The 23,932-nt window shown below is 46.5% G+C and overlaps 1 protein-coding gene across 2 annotated transcripts; it reads right to left on the bottom strand.

Annotated features, from left to right (window-relative positions):
• Nucleotides 1-4,416: 4,416 nt before the first annotated feature.
• Nucleotides 4,417-20,060, bottom strand: SMKR1 (small lysine rich protein 1). 2 transcript variants are annotated; one of them, XM_081102167.1, is made up of 2 exons: nt 20,017-20,060; nt 4,417-4,766 (listed from the first exon to the last, which is right to left on the bottom strand). In XM_081102167.1, exons 1-2 carry the CDS (start codon nt 20,051-20,053, stop codon nt 4,573-4,575), a joined length of 231 nt encoding a protein of 76 aa, XP_080958293.1. In that variant the 5' UTR covers nt 20,054-20,060; the 3' UTR covers nt 4,417-4,572. The 2 variants fall into 2 exon arrangements, with proteins under 2 accessions (XP_080958293.1, XP_080958294.1); XM_081102168.1 differs by lacking the exon at nt 20,017-20,060 and adding an exon at nt 9,511-9,587 and having other exon boundaries at nt 4,417-4,770.
• Between the last annotated feature and the right edge of the window lie 3,872 nt (nt 20,061-23,932).

Here is a 23,932-nt window from a genome sequence, read left to right as displayed (position 1 = left end):
CATTCTTTCCAGGATCTTGCTTATAAAGGGAGGAATTACAGCAACAGAGAAAGAAAGCACGCATCCTGTCAATCACACTACCACCCCCTGTCCCCCATGAGGAATCACCCTGGTGTCTGTGTTTCACAATTCCTGACCAGTCATACCTGTACCACCCCTCAGGCATAGCTGCTGGGACCAGCAGGAGACGCCTGACCCCGCCAACTCATCCGCTGGCTGCTACCACAGAGCCTGGTCCAGGGTCAGACAAGGCAGGTCTATCAGACTCTCTCTCCTGTACAGACCAGAGAACAAGGCATGTAGGAAGCTGACACTCGAAGGAAACACAGAGCTGGAGTCACAGGGGTCACGACAAGCTGAAGCTACGAGGAACCTAGAGTAAGCAGAACTTAGGAGCAGAGAGCATTGGGCACAGACGGGGCATAGAGTCAGCAGCTGGCAGCATCGGTGGTCTCACTACAGAGGCACAGGAGTGAAGGACCATCGCTGCCACCGCTGCTGGTGCTGAGCTCTCTGGCACCGTCTTGGATCCTGGTCCCAAGGGGTCTGGTTCCCCCCTTGTCATTCCTGTTGACTTTGCACATGCTCTGCCCCCTGTGTAAATCAGTCCTAGTGAGTGCCTTCCAGGGGCAGGTCCAGCTGTGTGGGGCCTAAAGCTTGGGAGTCGTCTTTAAGAAAAAGAAAACAGCAGCAAGAATACAGAGTCACTGCCGAAACCAGTTTGGCTCAGTGGATAGAGCGTCGGCCTGCGGACTGAAAGGTCCCAGGTTCGATTCCGGTCAAGGGCATGTACCTGGGTTGCGGGCACATCCCCAGTGGGGAGTGTGCAGGAGGCAGCTGATCGATGTTTCTCTCTCATCAATGTTTCTAACTCTCTATCTCTCTCCCTTCTCTCTGTAAAAAATCAATAAAATATATTTAAAAAAAAAAAAAAGAATACAGAGTCACTAGGGCTTCATAGCTCACGGGGACTGCGTCCGACGTCTACTCCTCTTCAGGTCTCAACTCCAACATCACTTCCTCGGTAACACCTACGTGCCCTCTCCCCCTCCCCAGCTGGGCTAAATCCCTCCATGTTCAGTTCTGTGCAGTCCCAAACAACAGCCACTAGCGACACGTGGCTATTTAAATGAATTGCCATTAAATCAAATAAAATATCCCAGACCTTCAGTCTTCACTAGTCACGTGTGGTTTGTGGCTATCATTTTGGACAACACAAATAAAGAACATTTCCATCGTCTCAGAAAATTCTGTTGGACAGTTGCTGGTATATATGACCATATCACTAGTGATGACACCCCCTCCCCCTCCCCCGCCCACCTCAACACTGTTGGCCTCATTGCTGTCACCCCAGTGCCTGGCACAGAACAGGCCCTCGATAAATATCCATAGAATGAATGAATGAATGAATGATGAATGAATGAATGAAGGAGCCATTCTTACTGTTCCACACATCTCCTTTCAAACCTGCCCGACTTCAGCCAGCCCTACCCATGCTTTTTAAGCAGGGAAAGCGCCTCCCTTTTCCGAGCCGCGGGAAGCAGCTGGCGCAGAGAGCGAGCTTGAAAGTCTGGAGAGCAGCTCTGACAACATTTTGACATATTTGGTGTATTCTTGGGCTTTTTCCTACATGGTGATATGAATATATCCCCATATATGGGAGAGTTCGAATGTAAAATTACCTGTTTGGGATGGTAGGATACGGAAGTGTTCAGGGAAAAAAAGGCAGGTACGCGATTTACTTTAAGCTGCTACAGAAAGAAGCAGGGGGTGCAGATGAATAGGGCTAAATGGGAGACGGTGTCAGAGCTGGTGGGGGGTTTGCACTCCTTTCTACTCATGTGAGTTTATAAGTGCTTCTGAGAAGTGAATTTCCAAATGTAAAATAAAAAAAAAACATTCAGCCGTCAGCTCTTAAAGTTCCACTAGTTGCTTCTCTTTGCTTTCTCGGTTACGGCCTCACTTTCCCTGGGGCGGGGGGCCTCGGGGCAGCTTTGTGCTGTGTCTGTGCTTGCAGGGTGGGCCGCATCGCTGAATACCGCCCCTGGGTTAAGTGTCTTGGTGGTCAGCTCCACAGGCTGGAGACGTGGAGGTGCCGGATCAGGATGGTCACTGTGGTGCAGTGCCCCTTGGGAGCCTTGTAGGGCTGGGGGACTGGACACAGGGAGAACCTTCCACAGGGAGGAGGCTTCAGTAAGAAATTGGTTCTATTTTGAATATTTTTTTAAAATTTTTTTTATTGATTTCAGAGAGGAAGAGAGAGGGAAATAGAAACATCAGTAAGAGTGAGAATCACTGCCCTAACCGGTTTGGCTCAATGGATAGAGCATTGGCCTGTGGACTCAAGGGTCCCAGGTTCGATTCCGGTCAAGGACATGTACCTTGGTTGCGGGCACATCCCCAGTAAGGAGTGTGCAGGAGGCAGCTGATCGATGTTTCTCTCTCATCGATGTTTCTAACTCTCTAACCCTCTCCCTTCCTCTCTGTAAAAAATCAATAAAATATATATTAAAAAAAAAAGAAAAGAAAAAAAGAGGGAGAATCACTGATCAGCTGCCTCTTGCACGCCCCCTATTGGGGATCGAGCCCCCAACCCAGGCATGTGCCCTTGACCGGAATTGAACCTGGGACCCTTCAGTCCGTAGGCCGACGCTCTATCTATTGAGCCAAACCGGCCAGGGCTGAAATTGGTTCTGTTTTGAACTTTTCCTGTGCCTTTACAGAGGAGGAGCTAGACTCAGAAATGTGGGTAGGGACACTTTCCCCTAAAAGGGAGATCAGCTCACCTGCTGAGGGCGAGGTCCAGAGAGGGTGGGTAGGAATGGTGATGGGGGTTGGAACTCGCGTAAAGATGAAGCACTCCAGATGCTGCAGGAATGGGGGGTGGGGGGGCCCACAATGTGCTCTTTGACAAGTGCCCCCGGTGACTGGATGCACATTCACCTTTGAGAAGGGCCGACCTAGTTAGTGTGCTCACAAGCAGAAACCACTAGGCACAGCCCAGCAGTCTCTAGAAGTGTGGGAAGGTGCTCCCCCTCCCAAAGCCTGTGGGCAGAGAGCAGAAAGGGCCCCCTCCCGGTTAAGAGGAGCACCAACCTTCACCGGAGTGAGGGTGCCTCTGGCAACTAGCCAAGGGCACACCCGGGATCTGCACAGACGGTGCAGCTCCCAACTCATGTGGGTTGTGAGCCCCCACTTCCCTAGTACACAGACTCCTGTGAGTTCCTTTCTTCTGGGATCTTATGAAAGCCCGAGTCCTGGGCTGCAGCCTCCTTTAGCCGGCGACGTGAATCTTTGAGATGCCCGCCAAGCAACCTGCAGCATCGTCTTAAGTAACTCAGACACACTAGATCATGCCTGGACAGGTGATGCTTCGAGGAACCAGAGCTGTGAGCGGAGACGGCAGTGCGGCTGTCAGCGTGGGGGAAGTGGCAAGACGTGCCAGGGAGGCGGAGCAGGAGGCAGGGGTGGGTGCTGGGCGATTCAGAGATGGTGCTTACACTTCAAAAAGCCTTTGCTTCCTCCTTTCACACTTGGGGCTTTTAGGTCTTTGAGGAGGAAGAACTGCAGCTTTATCTCTTAAGTGTCTCTGCCCAGGCTAGGGAGAGCCTATAATCTCAATAGGATGCCCGCGGCAAATTTCTGGCACCAACTCCGTAACTCCGGTCAGCCAAGTGTAACAGAGCCTGCGGAGGTGGCAAGAAGATGTAAGCGTGCAGAAAACGGAACAGAAGAGGCAGGTGGCACAGCACAGAGGGGCGAGGCTGTGGGTGCCTCTGAGCCACTTGCTCATATGCCCTCCCCCGGTCAGAGCAGGGTGGCCCCCTCCGTCTCCAGCGCTGTCTGCAGCCAGTTAGAATCAGGCCCTAGCTGGTTTGGCTCAGTGGCTAGAGCGTCAGCCTGCGGACTGAAGGGTCCCAGGTTCGATTCCGGTCAAGGGCATGTACCTTGGTTGCGGGCACATCCCCAGTGGGGGCTGTGCAGGAGGCAGCTGATCGATGTCTCTCTCTCTCATCGGTGTTTCTAACTCTCTATCTCTCTCCCTTCCTCTCCGTAAAAAAAAAAAAAAAAAGAATCAGGCAAGAGTGAGACTGCCGAGAAGAACATTATAAAAACATAATACGTATCGTTTCTCCCGGAAAAGCCAGGGAAAGGGAACAGTGCCCGGGAGAAGCATGCCCACCAGCAAATCCCGTGCTTTTCGCCGTCTTCTCTAAATAACAAACCCGCGTTGGCAAAAGAAAACGCATGCAAGTTAGAACTGCCCTTTGAGAGCCAAGTTTAATTCTGATCCAGGACTGTAGAAACTTGTTAAAGTCCTCCTGATTACACCACGCTGTGTAGGAGTTGCTCAGTCTTTACCCCCTTCACTTCTGAAAAACCAACCTGGCTGACCGCACCCGGATTGAGCCGAGGAGGTAAAACGCGTTTCTTTATCATTAACTACCACAGAAAGCTTCCATCTCAAGCTGCCTTTAGCAAAGTCCATTTTGCTTGCACTGGTTGTATTACCCTGATTTCTCTTCTCCCAATCTCTCTGAGAGAGAGAGAGATGCTGTGAAACGCGATCACTTAAGTCTTGTTTTTCCCTTTCTTTGCCTTGGGGTCCCCTGGCCAGCGGAAGCCCCGCAGGTGCAGGCAGTCGGCCACGTTGTGGGCGATGTAGTAGAGGTTCAGCATCGCCGCTGGGTTGAGGATGTCCACTTCCTGTTTCTTCTGCTTCTTCCCGCGAGACTTGGCCCGGCCTTTTCCTTTTTTCCCTTTACCTGGCTTTCAAAGACAAGTATATATGGGGCAAAATTAGTTTTCAGAACCTTGACATAATTTTCAACATATCCTATTGAACTTAAGAAAAATAAATAAATTCCTAAAAGGAAAAATTATAAGAACCAAAACTTTTGCATGGAGTGGGGGGGAGACACAGGCCATGTAATTCACCAAATGCATCTGAAGCACCTCTGGGTTAAGAGAAACCCAGCCTAATGCATGCAGGGACCTTGCTGCCATTCTTTTTTTCTTTTCTTTCTTTTTCTTTTTCTTTTTCTTTTTTTTTTTTTTTGAGAGAGAGAGAGAGAGAGAGAGAGACATCTATTTGTTGTTCCACTTATTTGTGCATTCATTGGTTGCTTCTTTATGTGCCCTAACGGGAAATGGAACCTGCAGGGCTTATCAGGACGATCCTTTAACCAACTGAGCTACCCAGCCAGGGCTCTTATGCGCATTCTGATTGGAACAAACCACCTGTAAAAGGACATTTGTTAGGTGCTTGGGGAAATTGGATAACATTGAGAAATTATTAATTCTATTAGGTCTGATATTGGCATTGGGTCATGCAAAAAATGTTTACCCATTTCAGAGAGGCACATTACAATCAGTAGGAATGAAATAAAAGGAGGCCTGAGATTTGCTTTATTTTATTTTAAAATACATTTTTATTGATTTCAGAGAGGAAGGGAGAGGGAGAGATAGAATCATCAATGATGAGAGAGAATCACTGACCAGCTGCCTCCTGCATACCCAACGCTGGGGATTGAGCCCACACCACCTGGGCATGTGCCCTGACCCAGAATCAAACTGTGACCTCCTGGTTCATAAGTTGATGCTCAACCACTGAGCTACACTGGCAGGGTGAGATTTGCTTTTTTTTTTTTTTTAAGTCCTCACCCCAGGATATTTTCCCATTGATTTTTAGAGAGAGTGGAAGAGAGAGGGAAAGACAGAGAAATATCAATGTGAGAGAAACACATCGATTGGTTGCCTCCTGCACACTCTGGACCAGGGCCTGGGCCGGGGAGAAGCCTGCAACCAAGGTACATGCCCTTGACCGGAATCGAACCTGGGACCCTTCGGTCCACAGGCTGACGCTCTATCCACTGAGCCAAACCGGTTAGGGCAAGATTTGCTTTAAAATACTGCAGTTTCCACCCCTCTGCCCCCCTCAAAGACAGATGAAGCAAATGTGGCAAAACCCTAATAATCTCTAAATAATCATTTTACTATTATATTTTTGTATGTGTATGGAAACTTTCATAGTAAAAGTTAAATTAAAAACATTTGATAATCAGGATGCAAAGCTATATTTTGGCACTTGCTATGTGGTCGTCTCCAGCTCGTTAAGCAGCCGTGAGGACTAAGGCGTGACTGTAAGGCACTGAGCACCGAGGAAGCAAGCACTCAGCAAATGATCAGTGCCATCACTTCACCACAGCTAATCCTCAGAGGCGGACACCAAGGGAAGTAGGCATCATTCAGCTCAGCAAGGTCATGGCAAACCCACAGCCACCAGGCTCAGTGCCTGTGTTTTTGCCACAACTACACCGCCAGGCCGATGCGCACTGGGAAAACGAACCTGGGAATAAACAACGCCCGGAGTTCTGCCAGAGCTGCACGCAGCTGAGGCGACTTCTCTATGCCCTATGACCTCCCCGCCCAGAAAGTAACAGTTGGAATTTAGAAAGTGTCTGTTCTGGGCAAGGGAAACCCGAGGAATGGGTAAGTTATTAAGGACCCCTGCAAGGGCTAAATATTCGTATAAAATAGATGCTCTGTTCATAGCATGGCATCTTAAAAATGTCCGGAGCTAAACAAAGAGAAACATAGTCGATGTGTCAGAAAGACTAAAACATATTTCTGTTAAGTGAAATGGAGTACATTCCTAGACATAAAACCCAGGAATGAAGGTGAGAAGCGTCTTGCAATACAGAGGCCCGTCTTGTGTGATGAAACCCAGGTGAAAAGACAGGATCTGGAAACCGGAAGATGACCGCATCCCTGATGAAACATGCCCCTGGGAATGTACGGCCACACGCTCTGAAAGATTCGGGGACTTGGCTTTTTTTTAATGACTTTATGCTTTTCCTGCATGTCAACCATACTCGACATACCTGGAATCACTGCAAAAAAAATGTATTTTGAGCTCTAAAAAGGTTTGAGAACTAAAATCCACACAAAAGTTTGGCATTTTTATTCACAGTTTTCATCTTTTTGTAGAAATAGGCAAACTGATGCTAAAATTCATATGGAAATTCAAAGGACATAAGATAGAGGGTTGACACTTTGTATTCAGAGTTCTCATCTTTTTGTAGAAGATTCTAACATTCATATGGAAATTCAAAGGACTTTGAAAAAGAAGAACAAAGTTGAAGGGCTAATACTACTTTATTTCGAGAATTATTATAAAGCTACCGTATCCACACACTGTGGTACTGGTGTCAAGAGACAAACAGATCAATGGGACAGAGTGGAGCCCAGAAGTAGATCTACACATATAGGAACAACTGATTTTCAACAAAAGTGTCAAAGCAATTCGGTGGAGCAAGGGTAACTTTTTAATGAATGTAGATAGAACAATAAATATCAATGTGCAAAAAAATGAACCTCAATCCATACTTGCACCATAAACAAAAAGTAACTCAAAACAACTCATAGAGCGAAATAAAAACCAGAAACTAAAAAACCTCTGGAAGAAAATAGAGGAGAAAACCTTTGTGACCTTGGGTTAGGCAAAGATTTCTTGGATATGACATGGAAAGCACATCTGTAAAAGAACAAATTGATAAATTCTTCAGCCCTGCCAGTGTTGCTCAGTGGACTGAACGTCGTCCCATACACCAAGAGGTCATCGGTTCGATTCCTGTCAGGGCACATACCCAGGTTTCGGGCTCGATCCCCAGTAGGGGCAGGAGGCAGTCGATTGATGTTTCTCTCTCAGATGAATATTTCTATCTCCCTCTTCCTCTCCCTTCCTCTCTCTAAAAACCAATAAGAACATATTTTTTTTAAAAATAAATTGTTGCCCTAGCTGTTTTGGCTCAGTGGATTGAGCGTCGGCCTGTGGACTGAAGGGTTGCGGGTTCAGTTCTGGTCAAGGGCACATACCTTGGTTGCAGGCTTAATCCCCAGAGTGGGGTGTGCAGGAGGCAGCCGATCAATGATTCTCTCTCATCATTGATGTTTCTCTCTCTCTTTCCCTCTCCCTTCTTCTCTCTGAAATCAATAAAAATATATAAAGAAGAAAAAAATGATAAAAAATAAAAATGATAAAAATAAATGTTCTTAAAAAAATAAACTGTTAAGACATTTCTTGTTAAATCTTTTTTGGGTCAACTAGTACATTCTACTTTTTAAAATGTTTATTGATTTCAGAGAGGAAGAGAGAAGGAGAGAGAGAAACATCAATGATGAGAGAATCATTGATTGGCTGCCTCCTGCATGCCCCACACTGGGGATTGAACCCACAAACCAAGGGCAGGACCCCAGTCCTCTGGCTGCCTCCCTCGAGGCCAGACCCTGGGTGGGCACACATCGGCCTGGGTTCCTGATCTGAATATGGAAACCAGCTCAGAACAGCGAGGACAAAGGAGATGGAGAACCCCTGGGTAACACCTGGACGTAGGCTACTGCCAGAATCCAGGCAGATGGCAAAGAGGGCCTGACAACCAGTGGCAGTTAGGATGGGAGGCAGGTTGCAAGAGAGTGGATGAAGGCTGAGGAATAGGAGTGCTTGTGTTTGAGGTCAGACGGATGAGCGTGCTATTGGATCGTGCCAGTGAGGCCCGAGAAGGCAATGGTTAAAAGAGCTGGGTCTTTAACACAGTTTGAAAAGGCTCTCTGGTGGCAGGATCCAAGTGGAAGTTGAAAATGGAGGTTTGACGTTTGAGGCTTAACATGTGAGCAGATGACATGGAGGTGAGATGAAGGATGTTGCAAGTTTTCCTGGGCATAAAATGCAAAAATTTCTTACATAAAAGCTCTCCTTCAAAGCCTTTCCTTAAACCGGAATTCCTTGAAATTAGCCAGCGGTCCAGGTCGCACCTGGGCTCATTTTTAATTAATTAATTAATTTTTAAAATATATTCGTATTGATTTTATTAGAGAAAGGGAAAGGGAGAGAGAGAGAAACATCAATGAGAGAGACATCAACCCGCTGCCTCCTGCATGCCCCCTTCTGGAGGTTGAGCTGCAACCAGGGCATGTGCCCTGAGGGCCAATCCAACCTGCGACCTCTTGTTGGGTCAAGGCCGAACCACTGAGCTACACCGGCCCGGGCTGGGCTCATTTTTCAAATCCACAGATAAGAACCCCGCACGGGACCAGGGCAGCTGCAGCAGCAGCAGCTAAGTGCCTGGCCAGTCCCTGCTGGCGACGAGGGGTTCCACACCACGTGACCAGCCTCTATTTGACACATAAGCCATCTTCTGGGTGAAAAAAAGGGGCTCAACAGAACCCAGGAACTAAAACCAACCGGCTCGTAGCGGGCTCGGCCTGGTTCTGATGCTGCAGTCAGTCCTCTTCAGAGCAGACCCCCCGGGGCACCCTCTCCCCTTCGTCTTTACCCAAGTGTTCAGGTCGCGGGGCTGGGCACCACCCACACCGCGAGGAGCCGAAGGCGCCAATCTCGCGGCGTGGATACGCAAATCTCTCTGACGGTGGATTCTACAAGGCAGGCGGCGTGAAGCTCATTTAGCAAGAGCCTCGGAGTCTCTCAGACTAAAAAAAGGCATGTATTACCATGGTAACGCCTTTCTCAGTTGAGCAGGTGAGTGTGGCATGTATTCCCAATCCGGGAATGAAGAGAGCGCCCCCAGGTTCCCGTGTCACCTAGGGGAGGCGTCCCCGCGCCCATTCCTGGCGCGCCCCCGGTCCGGGCCGCCCCACGCTCCTCCACCCGGCTGCCTCCGGCGTGGCTTGTGGGCTGCGAGCCACCGAGCTGCCGCCACGCCGGCTCGAGCACCCGCCTCCCGGCGGCGCCGAGGTCGCAGGCTGCAGACTCGCAGCGCGCACAGAGCAGGGAGCGGACACGCGGGCGGACGCCGGCAGCCGGAGTCCAAACGCCAGGCGGCGCGCCGAGGGGGCGGGGCCGCGCATTGTTTACCCGTTGCCAGGACACCGGGGCCGGCGCTCCACTGCCCCGTCCCCCCGGCTGGCCCCGCGCGCGTCCTGGAACCCGCGCCGCCTTCCTTTGGGCCATTTTACCTCGCGCAGTGGCGACCGCGGCTACGGCTACGAGCGCCTAGAACCCCGGCTCGGCGAGAGGCGTCCGGATTTGGGCGGCTGGACCCAGCTCGGCACCCGGCAAGGCGGTGCGGGGTGTCTGTGGTACTGGTGTCGGAGGGGGCCCCCTCGGGTGTGAGTCTGCGCCTGGCCACTCCACGGGCTGACTTTGGAAAAGTCTGAGAAGACTCCGCGACCTCTTGGAAAGTGAGATGAAGCTCTGAGAGTTGAAGTGAGAGGAACATGGGGAAATGTTTGTAAAAGAACCTGATACAGACCCCCAGTGAGTACGAGCCTGAAAGTGCGTATTATCTGCGTGGATTTGGCCAGAAGGGGTAGAGTAGGTGCAGTCCCGCTTCCAACCTCTCGAGTCCATCCTCCGCTCTGCGGGGAGGGCTACAGTTTGGGAGCAGAACCGGCATTCTTCTTTTAAAATGACTTATTCCTTTAAAAAAAATTGATTGATTTTAGAGAGAGAGGAAGGGGAGGGGGGGAACTTGGATTGGCTGTTCCATTTAGTTATGCATTCATTGGTTGATTTTTTTAAAAAAATAGAAATTTATTTGTATTATTTGTATTTCAGAGAGGAAGGGAGAAGGTGAGAGTGATAGAAACGTCAGTGAGGAGAGAGAGTCATTGCTTGGCTGCCTCCTGCATGCCCCACACTGGGTATCGAACTCACCACCCGGGCATAGAGCTGTGACCTCCTGATTCAGAGGTCAGTTTAGGCTGGATGATTCTTGTATGTGCCCTGACCAGGGATCAAACTGACCAAACCCCCAACCTCGGCTTATTGGGATGATGCTCTAACCCACTGAACTCAGGGCCAGGGCCTGACTGACTTCTTCTTACTCAACAGTTATTGATCCGCCTCCACTGGCCAGACACTGAGTTCTAGGCCCTGGGAATGCTTCCCTGCATGAGTCAAAGTTCTTGTTCTTAAGGGTATTTTTTTGGGGGGGGGGTATAGAAATGGAGGACAGGGCAGACATAACAATAATAGATGTAACAGAGGCTATGATAGTGGGTGTATTAAGTTGATGTGCTGTTTTACGTTGGCGATTGGGGATGGTCTGAGGAGGTCATGTTTAAACTGAGATTTGGATGATCAGGTGCAGTCAGCTATGCCAGGACCAGGGACAGGGCACTGCAGACTAAGGCAGGAAGAGAAAAGGGGCCTGGAAGCAGGGAGGGGTCCTGAAAGGCTCTGCGACCAAGAATACGGTGTTTTGTTTGCCTTCTTTTGTTGATGACCTGGCTTCCAAAGGGGTAGCGCATGTGCCGGTATCTATGCTCTCATAATCCTTTCCCTAATCGTTCCCCAAAAAGCAAAGTTCCAACTACTTTCAATTTACCTGGTAGTTTCTTCATGAGTCCCTGTGCCCTTCATATGGCAGATTCTCCTGTCCTCTGCCGTGGCTTTCTCCTCTGCGGGCCCCTTGTAATCCCTGGGTGGGGACACACTCCCCACATTTCTTTGGATCATCACAACTCTCTCAGGTTAACCCCCTTTGGGGTCACTCCCGAATCTGTTTTGGCCCTGCTTTCCTTGAGTTCCACGTTTTAAGATTCATTCATCTCCAAGTACACCAGTGGTTGGGAATGGCACGGAGTGTGTGTGTGTGTGTGTGTGTGTGTGCGCGCGTGTGCGCGCGCGCAGCGGAGGGAGCGGGGTTGACTCTGCAAAGGGTTAAGAGGAACATCTGGGAGCGATGGAAATGTCTGTGTGTGTGTGTGTGTGTGTGTGTGTGTGTGTGTGTGCAGCGGAGGGAGCGGGGTTGACTCTGCAAAGGGTTAAGAGGAACATCTGGGAGCGATGGAAATGTCTGTGTGTGTGTGTGTGTGTGTGTGTGTGTGCAGCGGAGGGAGCGGGGTTGACTCTGCAAAGGGTTAAGAGGAACATCTGGGAGCGATGGAAATGTCTGTGTGTGTGTGTGTGTGTGTGTGTGTGTGTGCAGTGGAGGGAGCGGGGTTGACTCTGCAAAGGGTTGAGAGGAACATCTGCGAGCGATGGAAATGTCTGTATCTTGACGGTATCGGTAGTTATACCCGTGCAGGGCTGGCTGCATAGCTGGCCTGGCACAGTACAAGATGAAAATGAAAATGTAGGGAAGCAGGAGGAAAATGCCACTAATGGTACTAAATTATAAAACTCTTCCTTTTTTCTGTGCTCTCTCTCAACCTATCATGCTACCTTTCTATCTATTTATTTATTTACTTATTGCTATTTAATGTTGTATTTCCTAGGGAACAGGGACACTCACTCCCCTTTCTAGGTATCTTCCCTTCCCTTTCTAGGTATCTCCCCCCACCCCCCACCCCCACCCCGTGACCTCCAAGAAAATGCAACTTCTGTGCTGGGTTGTACTGGATACCTGGATCCTGATGGGCGAGATGCTCACATGTCATTCTCTGAATGTGCTGCGGGGGGGAGGGGGGGGGGGTGCAGCCATGCCCTGAGACCTAGGTACCAGCCTGACCCTGAGGTTGGGGGTGGGGGTGGAATGGGTGGGAGTCAGGGTTAGTGGAGTGGGGGCTGGCAGATGAGACTCAGTAGGAGTTCATGCTCCAAGCCCCTCCACCCAACACTGTCCCATTGGACTTCATTTACAAAACACAAATTCAAAGATAAATTAAGAATTTCAAGATTGTGAACTCAAGAGCGTTAAAACCTAAGCACAGGGACCTTCTGAGAGTAGCACCCTATGTGATCCTTGGTCACATGCCCATGAAAAGCTGAACCTGCACAGGTGTGTATATTTGTCAAAATTCATTATATTCAAGTGAGTGCAGTTTGTTATACACCCTCTGTCCCATAATAACAGTCGCAAGTGAGTATTTAAACAGGAATTATTGGCGAATGCAGCTGTAAGTTATGTTGTAGCGCAAAATTGTGAAGCCTTCGATCAAAATCAGTGTTTCATGACATCTGTCATTTGTTTTGACACATCTTTCAATTTTTAGGTTAATCTAATTATTATGAATTATAACTATTTTTCTAATTTCATCCGCTGATCAAAATCAATTGTTTTATTTCAGTTGCATATCAACCCATTGTAAAAGTAAGATGGAAAAAGGAGAGTTTTCAAGCAAAGATCGAGTTGCGATTGTCCAGTTCTTGATGCATCAAGAGAAAAAGGAAAAGTTGCAGAAGGGTGCAATTACGTTAGCTGCAAAACAATTTAAGTGCAACGGAATGACCATATCAAGAATTTGGAAACGTGCTTCTGAAAATAATTGTCAAGGAGATTCTTATGCTAATGTTGATTCTTTGAAAAAACAAAACTGTGGACGTACATGCAAAGATTATGGAGAAAAACCTGAAAAACTTAGACATATTCCTCTCAGCAGAAGAGGCACCATATTAGCCTTTGATAACATTTCTCCCGAAATACTGGATAATACGTTTCTGTCACTTCAACAAGTTATGCTGGAAGCAATGAAGAACGATGGCTCCAATAATTTTAAGCTCACGCATGTAGGGAAAGCAAAGCTTCGTGGCCAAGGGGTCCTACCTACAAGTTTAAAATGCAGTAACGAAATTATTGAAAAATCCAGAAACTATCTGAATGCTCAAAATAAAAATTAGGAGTACTATTTTTTAATTTATTGTTTAATTTAATCTAGTTTTTTGATAATAAATGTTGTGTTCTATATTTATTTTCTTTTGCTACTATTATTATGGGACAAATTACATTCATCAACTGCTACTATTATTATGGGACAAAGGGAGTACATCAATTATACTTCAATGAGGTTGATATTTAAACTTTAGCTCTCAGGAATCTAAACCTTTCCATATTTAAAATCAAACACGTTTCATATCCAAATATTTTGGATAATGGCATCAGGAGCCATCTAGGACCCAACTGTACATTGATCATCTCTCACTCCTTCTGTCTAGAGCTCACGCCCACCCACACCTACTCGAGCCACCTCCTGCATTGAGCTTGCTCACTCAGTCCTCTAATGGCTTTATGGTCTGCGGGTGATGCCTCCTCTGCCAGGCTCAAACCTGCCTGTGTGGCCCCTTCACTCCTTGTCAAGTCCCCTCTCTCTGAAGACTGCCTTTTCTCCTCGGACTCTCCCCAGTGCCTCCGACCACCACCCATCAGGTCTGCGCTGGTCCCGCCCTCAGGCTTCTGCACTCCATCCTGGTATTCTTTCTAGAGTATAGATGTAATCATGCCTCACCCATTTCAAAAACTTTTAATGACTATTTCCTAGAAAGTTAACTCCTTGGTATGGTATTGATGGACTTTCAAAATCTTGCCTCAACCTGCTTTTCTAGCTTTATTTACCCACATGGTCCTACAGGCCTTATTTTGTGCCACACTTCTCCGTCTCTGGGATTTGCATTTTCACACCTCCCAGCCTTTTCTTTCTTCCTTCTTTTTTTTTTAAAAAATATATTTTATTGATTTTTTACAGAGAGGAAGGGAGAGGGATAGTTAGAAACATCATATGAGAGAAACATTGATCAGCTGCCTCCTGCACATGCCCTACTGGGGATGTGCCCGCAACTAAGGTACATGCCCTTGACCAGAATTGAACCCGGGACCCTTGAGTCCGCAGGTCGACGCTCTGAGCCAAACCGGTCAGGGCCAGCCTTTTCTTTACATGATCTATTTTACCTGGAATGTCTGTCAAAAGCCTATTCAAATCTCAAGGCTCAATGCAAACTATACCATCTCTGTGAGCTCATAAATCATCACCAACACTTTGTGCCCATTAAAGTCAGCCAAGTCCTCCGCATAGAGATACATTGACTTGTCTCCTCTTCTCCGCAGCGGGCAGCCTCTTTCAGGCTCATCTTTGCATGCCACAGCAGTAAAAATAGTCATTAATGGAATAATCTCCATGAGTCAGTGGGAAGTATTATCACCTTAATTCTGCCAAGCCCAGCAACTTCTTCATTCTCACTGACCTCTGGCTAAGTTAATGTGGCTCCCCTCCTGCTGTCTCCCCTCTTCTTTCTGAGACAGACGTGCATTGTGCCTGCTCACTTAGTCACCTAATGCCTAACTGCCGCTCCTGCAAGTCACGTGGCTGATCTCAAAGCCCAGCCTCCGCCTGCTGCCATGCCTCCTCAGCGTCCCCTCACATGATGGCTTATCTCATAATGTCAGTGACTGCCTCTCTGGGGATGACAGTCTCTATCATGGAAGAATGGCCCCCACCTGCACGCCAGTCCTCAGGCTCCATTATTCCCTGGACTTAGCCTCCCTCAGTCTCCCCTGTCAGTGGCAAAACGGCCCTCCCAGCCGTCTGCCCTTGGGCAAATAATGGTTAACACTGCAGGAGCACTGACGTCAGACACCGCGCTGAGCATCACACATTGTCACTTCGCTCCAGCCCATGCGGTAGTTTCTGTGAAGTTCTCCGCTGTGCACAGGAGGTTAGAGAGAGTAAGTAGCTTGCCCTAGTTCACACAAGCAGGCAAAGCCAGCTCTGTCCACCTGTGCAGCCTGTGATGTTAAACACCAGCATTACTCAGGAAGTGCCCTGGACTTGAGGCCAGGAGATGTGGGTTCAAGTATTGAACTCACTACTTATTTTTTTTTTTTAATTTTAAAAATATATCTTATTGATTTTTTACAGAGAGGAAGGGAGAGGTATAGAGAGTCAGAAACATCAGTGAGAGAGAAACATTGATCAGCTGCCTCCTGCACACCCCCTACTGGGGATGTGCTCACGACCAAGGTACATGCCCTTGACTGGAATCGAACCTGGGACCCTTCAGTCTGCAGGCCGACGCTCTATCCACTGAGCCAAACCGGTTAGGGCAACCTCACTACTTATTAATTAAGCAATTTTGAGCAATTATTTAAGCTTCACTTTCTTCCCTTGGGTTGCTATAAAGGTAATATGATAGAATGCATGTGAAAGTGCTTTGTGAATTCAAGTTGTTTCGATGTCTTGCATAAAAACATATAAAATTGGCCCGGCAGGCATGGCTCAGTGGTTGAGCATCAACATATGAACCAGGAGGTCACGGTTCGATTCTTGCTCAAGGCACATGCCTAGGTTGCAGGCTCAATTCCCAGTGTGGGGTATGCAGGAGGCAGCCAATCAATGATTCTCTCTTATCATTGACTAGAGGCCCAGTGCATGACATTTATGCACTGGGGGTGGGGGTGGGGTCCCTCAGCCTGGCCTGCACCATCTCACAGTCTGGGACACCCGAGGGGTCTTTAGCGCTGCGGAGGTGAGAGAGGCTCCTGCCACCACTGCTCTGCTCGCCAGCTGTGAGCCCAGCTTCTGGCTGAGCAGCACTCCCCCTGTGGGAGCTCACTGACCACTAGGGGGCAGCTCCTTCATTGAGCGTCAGTGCGTATCATAGCGACTGGTCAATTTTTTTTTTAAATATATTTTATTGATTTTTTTACAGAGAGGAAGGGAGAGGGATAGTTAGAAACATCGATGAGAGAGAAACATCGATCAGCTGCCTCCTGCACACTCCCTACTGGGGATGTGCCCGCAACCCAGGTACATGCCCTTGACTAGAATTGAACCCGGGACCTTTCAGTCCACAGGCTGACGCTCTATCCATTGAGCCAAACCGGTTAGGGCATAGCGACCGGTCAATTTGCATATTAGGGTTTTATTATATAGGATGTTTCTATCTCTCTCCCTCTCTCTTCCTCCCTGAAATCAATTTTAAGAAGATATATATATATATAAAATTGGGGGTGGTGGGTAGGAAATGGATGGGAAGAGGTACTAATTTTCAGTTATAAGATGAATAAGGTCTAAGGATCTAAAATACAACATGGTGACTATAGCTGATAATACTATATTGTATGATTGAAGTTTGCTAAGAGTGGAACTTAATTCTTAAAACCCCAAAATAAACAAATAAATAAATAAATGAGGTGATGGATGTGTTAACTCAACTGTGGGAATCCTTTCAAAATGTATGTGAATGCCAAATCATCATAATAATTTAAGTATATTACAATTTTGTCAATTATACTTCCATAAAGCTGGGGGGAAAAAAGGTATAAAGCATAAGAAAGCATGTTTGTTTTTTTGTTTTTTTTTAAATAACTCTTTTTTTAAAAAATATATTTTATTGACTTTTTACAGAGAGAGGAAGGGAGAGAGATAGAGAGTTAGAAACATCGATGAGAGAGAAACATCAATCAGCTGCCTCCTGCACATCTCCCACTGTGGATGTGCCCGCAACCCAGGTACATGTTGACCGGAATCGAACCCAGGACCCCTGAGTCCGCAGGCGGACGTTCTATCCACTAAGCCAAACCGGTTTCGGCAGAAAGCATGTTTTATCAGTGGACAGGTGGGACATAAAGTGAATGGTCTAGTGATGATCTGAACAACTTCAATGGCGGCACCATTTTCTATTGACCAAATGGCTCTTCAGACTTTGCACTGGAGAAAGCCTTAAAGGGAGGTGAGTGAGGAGGGCTGCTGAGGTGTGTGGCTGAAAAGCAGACTTCATTATAACTCAGAGCACAGTTACTGTTAGAATCAAAATATCATTGACGCCGTGGCAGGGTGGCTCAGTTGTTCGGAGCGTCCTCCCATACACCAAAAGGTTGTGGTTCGTTTCCAGTCAGGGCCATACCTAGCTTGTGGATTGGATCCCCAATCCATGAGAAGGGGAGGCAACCATCAATGCTACTCTCTCATATTTATGTCTCTCTCTATCCCTCCCCACCCCCTTCCTCTCTAAAATCAAGAAACATATCTTCGGGTGAGGATTAAAAATTATATAGCCTGGATGATGTGGCTCAGTAATTGAGCATCGACCTATGAACCAGGAGGTCATGGTTTGATTCCCAGTTGGGGCACACACCCCGGTTGCGGGCTTGATCCCCAGTGTGGGGCATGCAGGAGGCAGCCCATCAATGATTCTCTCTCATCATTGATGTTTCTTTCTCTCCCTCTCTCTTCCTCTCTGAAATCAAGACATATGTATATATATCATTGACAACATATGCATTTTTCTTAAGTACCAGTCCACTTAAGAATCACTTCATATTTAGACTTAAGATCTGTTTATTCTACAAGAACTGAACAAATCTTCCGTATAAACTGGAAGATGATGTTAAATTTAGATAACTATTCAAATTCACATCCCAATAGCACTAGTTAAATTTATCTTTTTATAAATACACATCCTTATGCCTTCTTTATTAATAGTAACATTAACTGTACTGTTCTTTTAAAAAATATAACATTACCAGAATTGAAGCATATATTCTTAGAACATCAAACTTAGAATATTCTATCACTATCTTTCTTAGAAGTTACATTTAAAAATTCCTGTTTCCTACTTTCTACTCTAGTGTCTTCCTCCCTCTCTCCCTCCTTGCTGGGGCTGACCAAGAGCCCCCCCACCCCCCAACAATGGATGAACAGATTACTCAGACACAGTTTGACTGTCAAAGAGAGGGCTCAACTCTCACCCCCCACCCTCACCCCCTCGCTCTAGTGGCCAGGGCAGCCACTATTGCCTGCCTCATTAGGCCTTTATTGGAATTTTTATCTTTAGTGACCTTGGGAGGTTACATTGTCCTCTAGGCAAGGGCATCCAGGGATTAAGCATGGATTCCAGTACACACTGGGGGTCTGCATACGCACAGGCTTGTTTGGGATGGTCAAGGAATAATTAGGGGCGCCGCCTTCGACACTCCCCTAAGTCTCCCCTAAGTCGGAATTCCGATAAACAGGGCAGGCGGCCTTCCACACACTTCCCTTTGATCAGAATGTCCTTCTGACAACTTTCCAGCCAAGTCTCTTATGCTCCCAACACCTCCTTCCCTCCGCCTTCTTTTCTTTTCTCCCCTTTTTATTTTTATCTCATTAAGTTCAACAGTATAGCACTGCATTCATTTTATCCACTATAGTCCTAATATTGAAGAGGGAATTGCAAAAAAAAAAAAAAAAAGTTCTTTGAAGGTAATTTCCTCTGTCAGCCATTAGGGACCCTGCAATTGAGAGCCTTGGGGTGCAGTGAGGCCAGTTGGGGCAGGCTGGGAAGACATTATCTAGAGCAGGGGTGGTCGGCAAGCTCAGTCAGTATTTTAGGCTTTGCCGGCCTTATGTCCTCTTCTGCAGATACTCAGTTCTGCTGTTGTAGAATGAAAGCATTTATAGGCAACATGTAAACGAATGAGCGTGCTGCGTTCCACTAACACTATCATGGGAGCTCAAATTTGAATTTCATCCCGTTTTCATGTGTCATACAATATTTTTCTTCAATGGATTTTTCCTCAACTATTTAAGAATGTAAAAATCATTCTTAGCTCATGGGCTGTATAAAAGTGTTGGTGGGCCAGATTTGGGCCATGGGTTGCAGTTTGCTGATCCCTGATCTAGAGAATTAAAATCCTATTTTTTATTCTTGCTGGGGGATTCTATGAAAGGGAGGGGAATGAGGTGGGAAATTACAATTGAACACTCCTGATTAGCCAGCATTGTTCTAAGCACTGTATGCGCAGTGACTCATTTAATCCTTACAATTCTAGAAGGTAGATAGCATTATCCCCTTTTACAGACCGGAAACCTAAGAAATTAAACAACTCGTTGTTACAGAAGAGCCAAGAAATACCAAGCACACTTCCTAGAGGAAGGGAGGAACCCATTAACACTAGTGACTAGTGGACTCCGGGAATAACTTCCAAATCAGAGTGAAGTAACATAAAGAGGCTTCGCTTTTTATAATCTTCTGGGGTCTTTGTCTTGCAGATATGATATGGTTCTGCCCCTTTTCGTGGGCTTACAGGAAGGTCCCAGGTGTTGGATAACAACCTTCTTCCCCGCCCCCCCCCCCTCCTCGCCCCCAGGGCAGTGACACGCCTTGCAAGACCAGTTTCCGGGAAGGAGGCAATGACCTTAATTATAGGTCATCAAGCATGCACACTGAGCTTGCTGGCATGAATTCCAATTGCTAGCCCCCAAAATATCAGGGTTACATTTGCATTAGCCCTTTCTAGCCTCCTCATTGTCACTTACCACACAGTCAATGGAGTCCGGAGCCTTGAAAGAATAACTCACCAAGTTCGGTACAGCATCCACACTCAGTCTGACCCATGATGGCCTTTCTGGGTAAAATCCCTCACATTGTGCTGAAGACATTTCCATGGGCCTCCACATGGAGCATCTTTGTCATGCCAGCTCCATTAAGCATTTGAACAGAAAGTTACAGAATGTTCAAAGTAGTGTTTCCATTTGAAGACAGGAGGACAGATGGCACTGTCTTATTTAGTAAGGAAGTCACTGTCATCAAAGGTGTTTGAGCAGAGGTTGGATGACTTTTGCATTTTTGCAGTTCCTTAGAAAGATTTTGGTTATTTTCTATAAAAGTAAAATTTTTAAATTCTTGCTTTTTGATATTTAAATCTAATCATAAAGGAGTAAACAGTCTGAACACCTCCCTGTAGCCCACTCAGGCACAATCTCATTACCTTTACAGCATCAGGCAGTCTGAAAGGCCAGAGCTGCTGGCAGACTATATTTCAGATTGCTTTGGCTTATTGCTATGAGAATTGAATGAATCTCCCTTAACCTCATACCATCATAACTTACACACATCCCATTCTTCCCACCTACATCTTTTCTTCCAACCTTTCTTCCTAGTTGAAAATATTTGCAAACATATTAGGAAAGAATTATTTGATTTAATATATTAAATGTATAGTCATTAAGAGAATACTGATATAGATAGATCTCTAGGATAAATGATTTTTCAAAAAGTATAGAATAGACTATATTGTGCTCCCACTTGTGTAAAAAATTGGTGTGGAGATGGGTATCATGGGAATTTGCTTGTTATGCCCAGATTTCAGGATCCCCAAAAGACCACCAGGGAGCCAGCCGAGTCCCATGCAAAAGCAAAAAGAGTCTTTATTCGAGCTAGCTCGAGCTCTCCATCCACCACACTCGCCGACGCAGTGGCAGGGACAGAGAGAGAGAGAGCCCTGTGGGAAGAGGGGTTTTATGGGGGGGGGGGGTTGGAGTAAGGGGAGGAGAGAGGACTGTGGGCCCTGCCGATTGGCCAGGTGCAAGTCGGGGTCTTGTTACACAGGATGTGGTTGTGTCTATGGCGCGCACTTCCCTTGATTGTCATTGGTTAGTTTAAAGAAATCCTAGGTGTGGCTAGCAGAGGCTTGGGCTTCCAGGAAGCTCCTTGCTGAGCACATGGCTAATGGCTGCTGCCCAAAAATGGAGGATCCGGGGTAAGATGGAGGGCGGACAGAAAATAGGAAAAGATATTGATAGTGATGATTTCTGAAGAATGAGAAAGGGGTCTGGGGTGGGAGGTTGCATTTTTCATTGTGAACTCTGAAAAATTATTTGAATTTTTACATTTGAATTTTTATCCAAAATACCCATACATACATGTATTATTCAACTTTACACCTTCTCCCTCATGTCACAAAATCTACCCAGCCTGAAACTCTTTCTTTAGACTCTCCTTTGACTACATCAATAACCAGACATATTTTACAAATAAAAGTAACTTCCCCTGGGTCTTGCCTTATACCTCTAATAACGATAGAGGGAGAGTAAATAAATCAATATTGCTATATATTAGGTGTTAGGTGAGTATATTAGTGGATTGAATGGTGGTTCCCCAAAATACCTCGTTATGCCTGCCTCATCCTTGGAACCTGTGAATATTACCTTACGTGGTAAAAGATTAAGGATCTTGAGAGCAGGTGCTTATCCTGGTGGGCCCTACATTCAATCAGATGTGTTCTTATGAGAAAGGCAAAAGAAGTTTGGGAGAGAAGGGGAAGCAAGGTGACCATGGAGGCAGAAGTTGGAGGGATGTGCTGTAAGCCGAGGATACCTGGAGCCCTCAGAAGTTAGAAGGGGGGGGGGGGGGCTTAGGTTTAATGCGGGGTATGAGGACACATTTGTAATACCTTAACTAATAAAAAAATTAAAAAAAATGTTGCTAAAATTAAAAAAAAAAAAAGTTAGAAGAGGCAAGGAATGGACTCTCCCTAGAGCCTTTGGAGAGTGTAGTCCTGCTGACACCTTGATTTCAGACTTCTGGCCTCCAGTACCGTGGAAAAACATATTTTGTGTATGTTTTAAGCCATTTAGCTTCTGGTAACTTGTTACAGTAGCCCTTGGAAATTAATAGTGGGAGAAAGGTACAATTAATAGCTTACGTTAGGATTTTGGATTCTATAAATGTTTATGGTGCTTCTGGCCTAAATAATACCTTAAGTTGACTAGTATTGAGGTACTTGATACTGTTGTAGGCACTTTAGTTGTTACTATAGAAACTATGAAGTAGTGAGGTTCTTATCAGTGAAATAGTCGAGGCTAGATGAGCACCTGGCGAGTGCTATTAAAGGAATTCTTGGGTGGAGGTTGGCCTAGATCAGTGGTCGGCAAACTCATTAGTCAACAGAGCCAAATATCAACAGTACAACGATTGAAAATGAGTAAGCAGGAGGAGGCCAAGAGGAAGACAAAGGTTATAATCCTAGATAATAAAAGCCTAATATACTAAGTATCCGACCGTTTGTTCAACCATTGGACCAGTTGCTATGACGTACACTGACCACCAGGGGGAAGATGCTCCGACCGGTAGGTTAGCTTGCTGCTGGGGTCTGGCGATTGGGACTGGGTGAGACAAGGCCAGACATGCCCTGGAGCCCTCCCGCGGTCCCTCCAATCGTGCAACAGTGGGGTCCCTCAGCCTGACCTGCGCCCTCTTGCAATCCGGGTCCCCTTGGGGGATGTTGGAGAGCTGGTTTTGGTTTCGGTCCCATCTCCACAGGCCAGGCCGAGGGACCCCACCGGTACACAAATCTGTGCACCGGGTCTCTAGTGTATAGATAATAAAATCATGCTGTAGCCATATTTACTCTAAATTTTTTTATTTTCTCTTATTGAAAAGCATCATATAAAATATGTAATTAAATATGTAGTAGTATTAAACACATGTAAGATACTACTAGCTGCTATGGAACCTACTGTGTGTTTTACAAATGTTTATATCTAAGTTCTATATTTTGTAAAATGTTACTTTATTATAGGAAACATTCTTATCACACTAATACAGAAAAGTCTGGCCTGGAATTACACTATAGGTAGAGTAGATGTTAACTGGCCATGCCCAGTATTTCTGAGGTAATGGCAGGACTTTCTTAGCCCCTGAAAATCACCCCAAACACACTTATCACCTAGCTTCCCAGAGTGCCAAGTATTGCAAAGTTCATACTTGATCTAGCCTGGATGTTAAGGTAGTTACTTACCTCATTAATTAGAGCATTAATGAGATTAAGGTCATGACTTTATTGTATGAACCAGTATCATTTCCAGAACCTCAGCTGCATTCCTAATCTCAGCTAGTTTTATTGTAAATATGGGCCATCTCCAGAAGGACTAGAGGGACAAATTCAAAACTCACCACCACTACTTAGGGGAGAAACAGAAACCATTAAAACACTTGTCTATAGGATTATTTTTATAAAACAATGATTACTCTTAGAATGAAGAGCTGGGGGAACTGTGGACAAGGAAAGACAGGAAAGCACAACTAAAAATATCAGCAGAAAGCACTGAAATGGGTGGTTTCACATGCTCGCTGGAAATGTCAAACTTCTCAAGGATCGCTAAGAAAGTCTCACTACCAGTCTCAGGCGCTCACTGGGAGGCGGCAGTGACTACGTGTCTGGCAGTCTGGTTGCAGCTGCTTCCCTGTAGGTGAAGTGTGCTGCTCTGGCCCAGTGGTTGGCTTGTCCATGTTACCTGCTGTAGGCCAATGGCATAGGAACAATCTGACCTGTGCCACATCCAAGCAGGAACTTTAAATGTGCTTGCGTGGTACGGTTTGGTCGCTTGCTCCTGCCCTTCGCTACGAGAAAACTGTGCCCCCGGCAGGGGCTGTTCTATCAGCCTAGGGCAGTGATGGCGAACCTTTTGAGCTCGGCGTGTCAGCATTTTGAAA

This window comes from Myotis nattereri (assembly GCF_964212035.1).
Source record: "Myotis nattereri genome assembly, chromosome: 11".
Taxonomy (NCBI): domain Eukaryota; kingdom Metazoa; phylum Chordata; class Mammalia; order Chiroptera; family Vespertilionidae; genus Myotis; species Myotis nattereri.
Note: the sequence above shows the minus strand (reverse complement) of the source record. Positions and strands in the feature narration are given on the sequence as shown.

Coding starts and splice junctions, on each gene's coding strand:
- SMKR1 (XM_081102167.1), bottom strand. CDS start 20,053: ATGGGTCAGACTGAGTGTGGATGCTGTACCGAACTTG. Junction 4,767..20,016: donor TGGATGCTGTACCGAACTTG/GTGAGTTATTCT, acceptor TTTGAAAGCCAG/GTAAAGGGAAAAAAGGAAAA.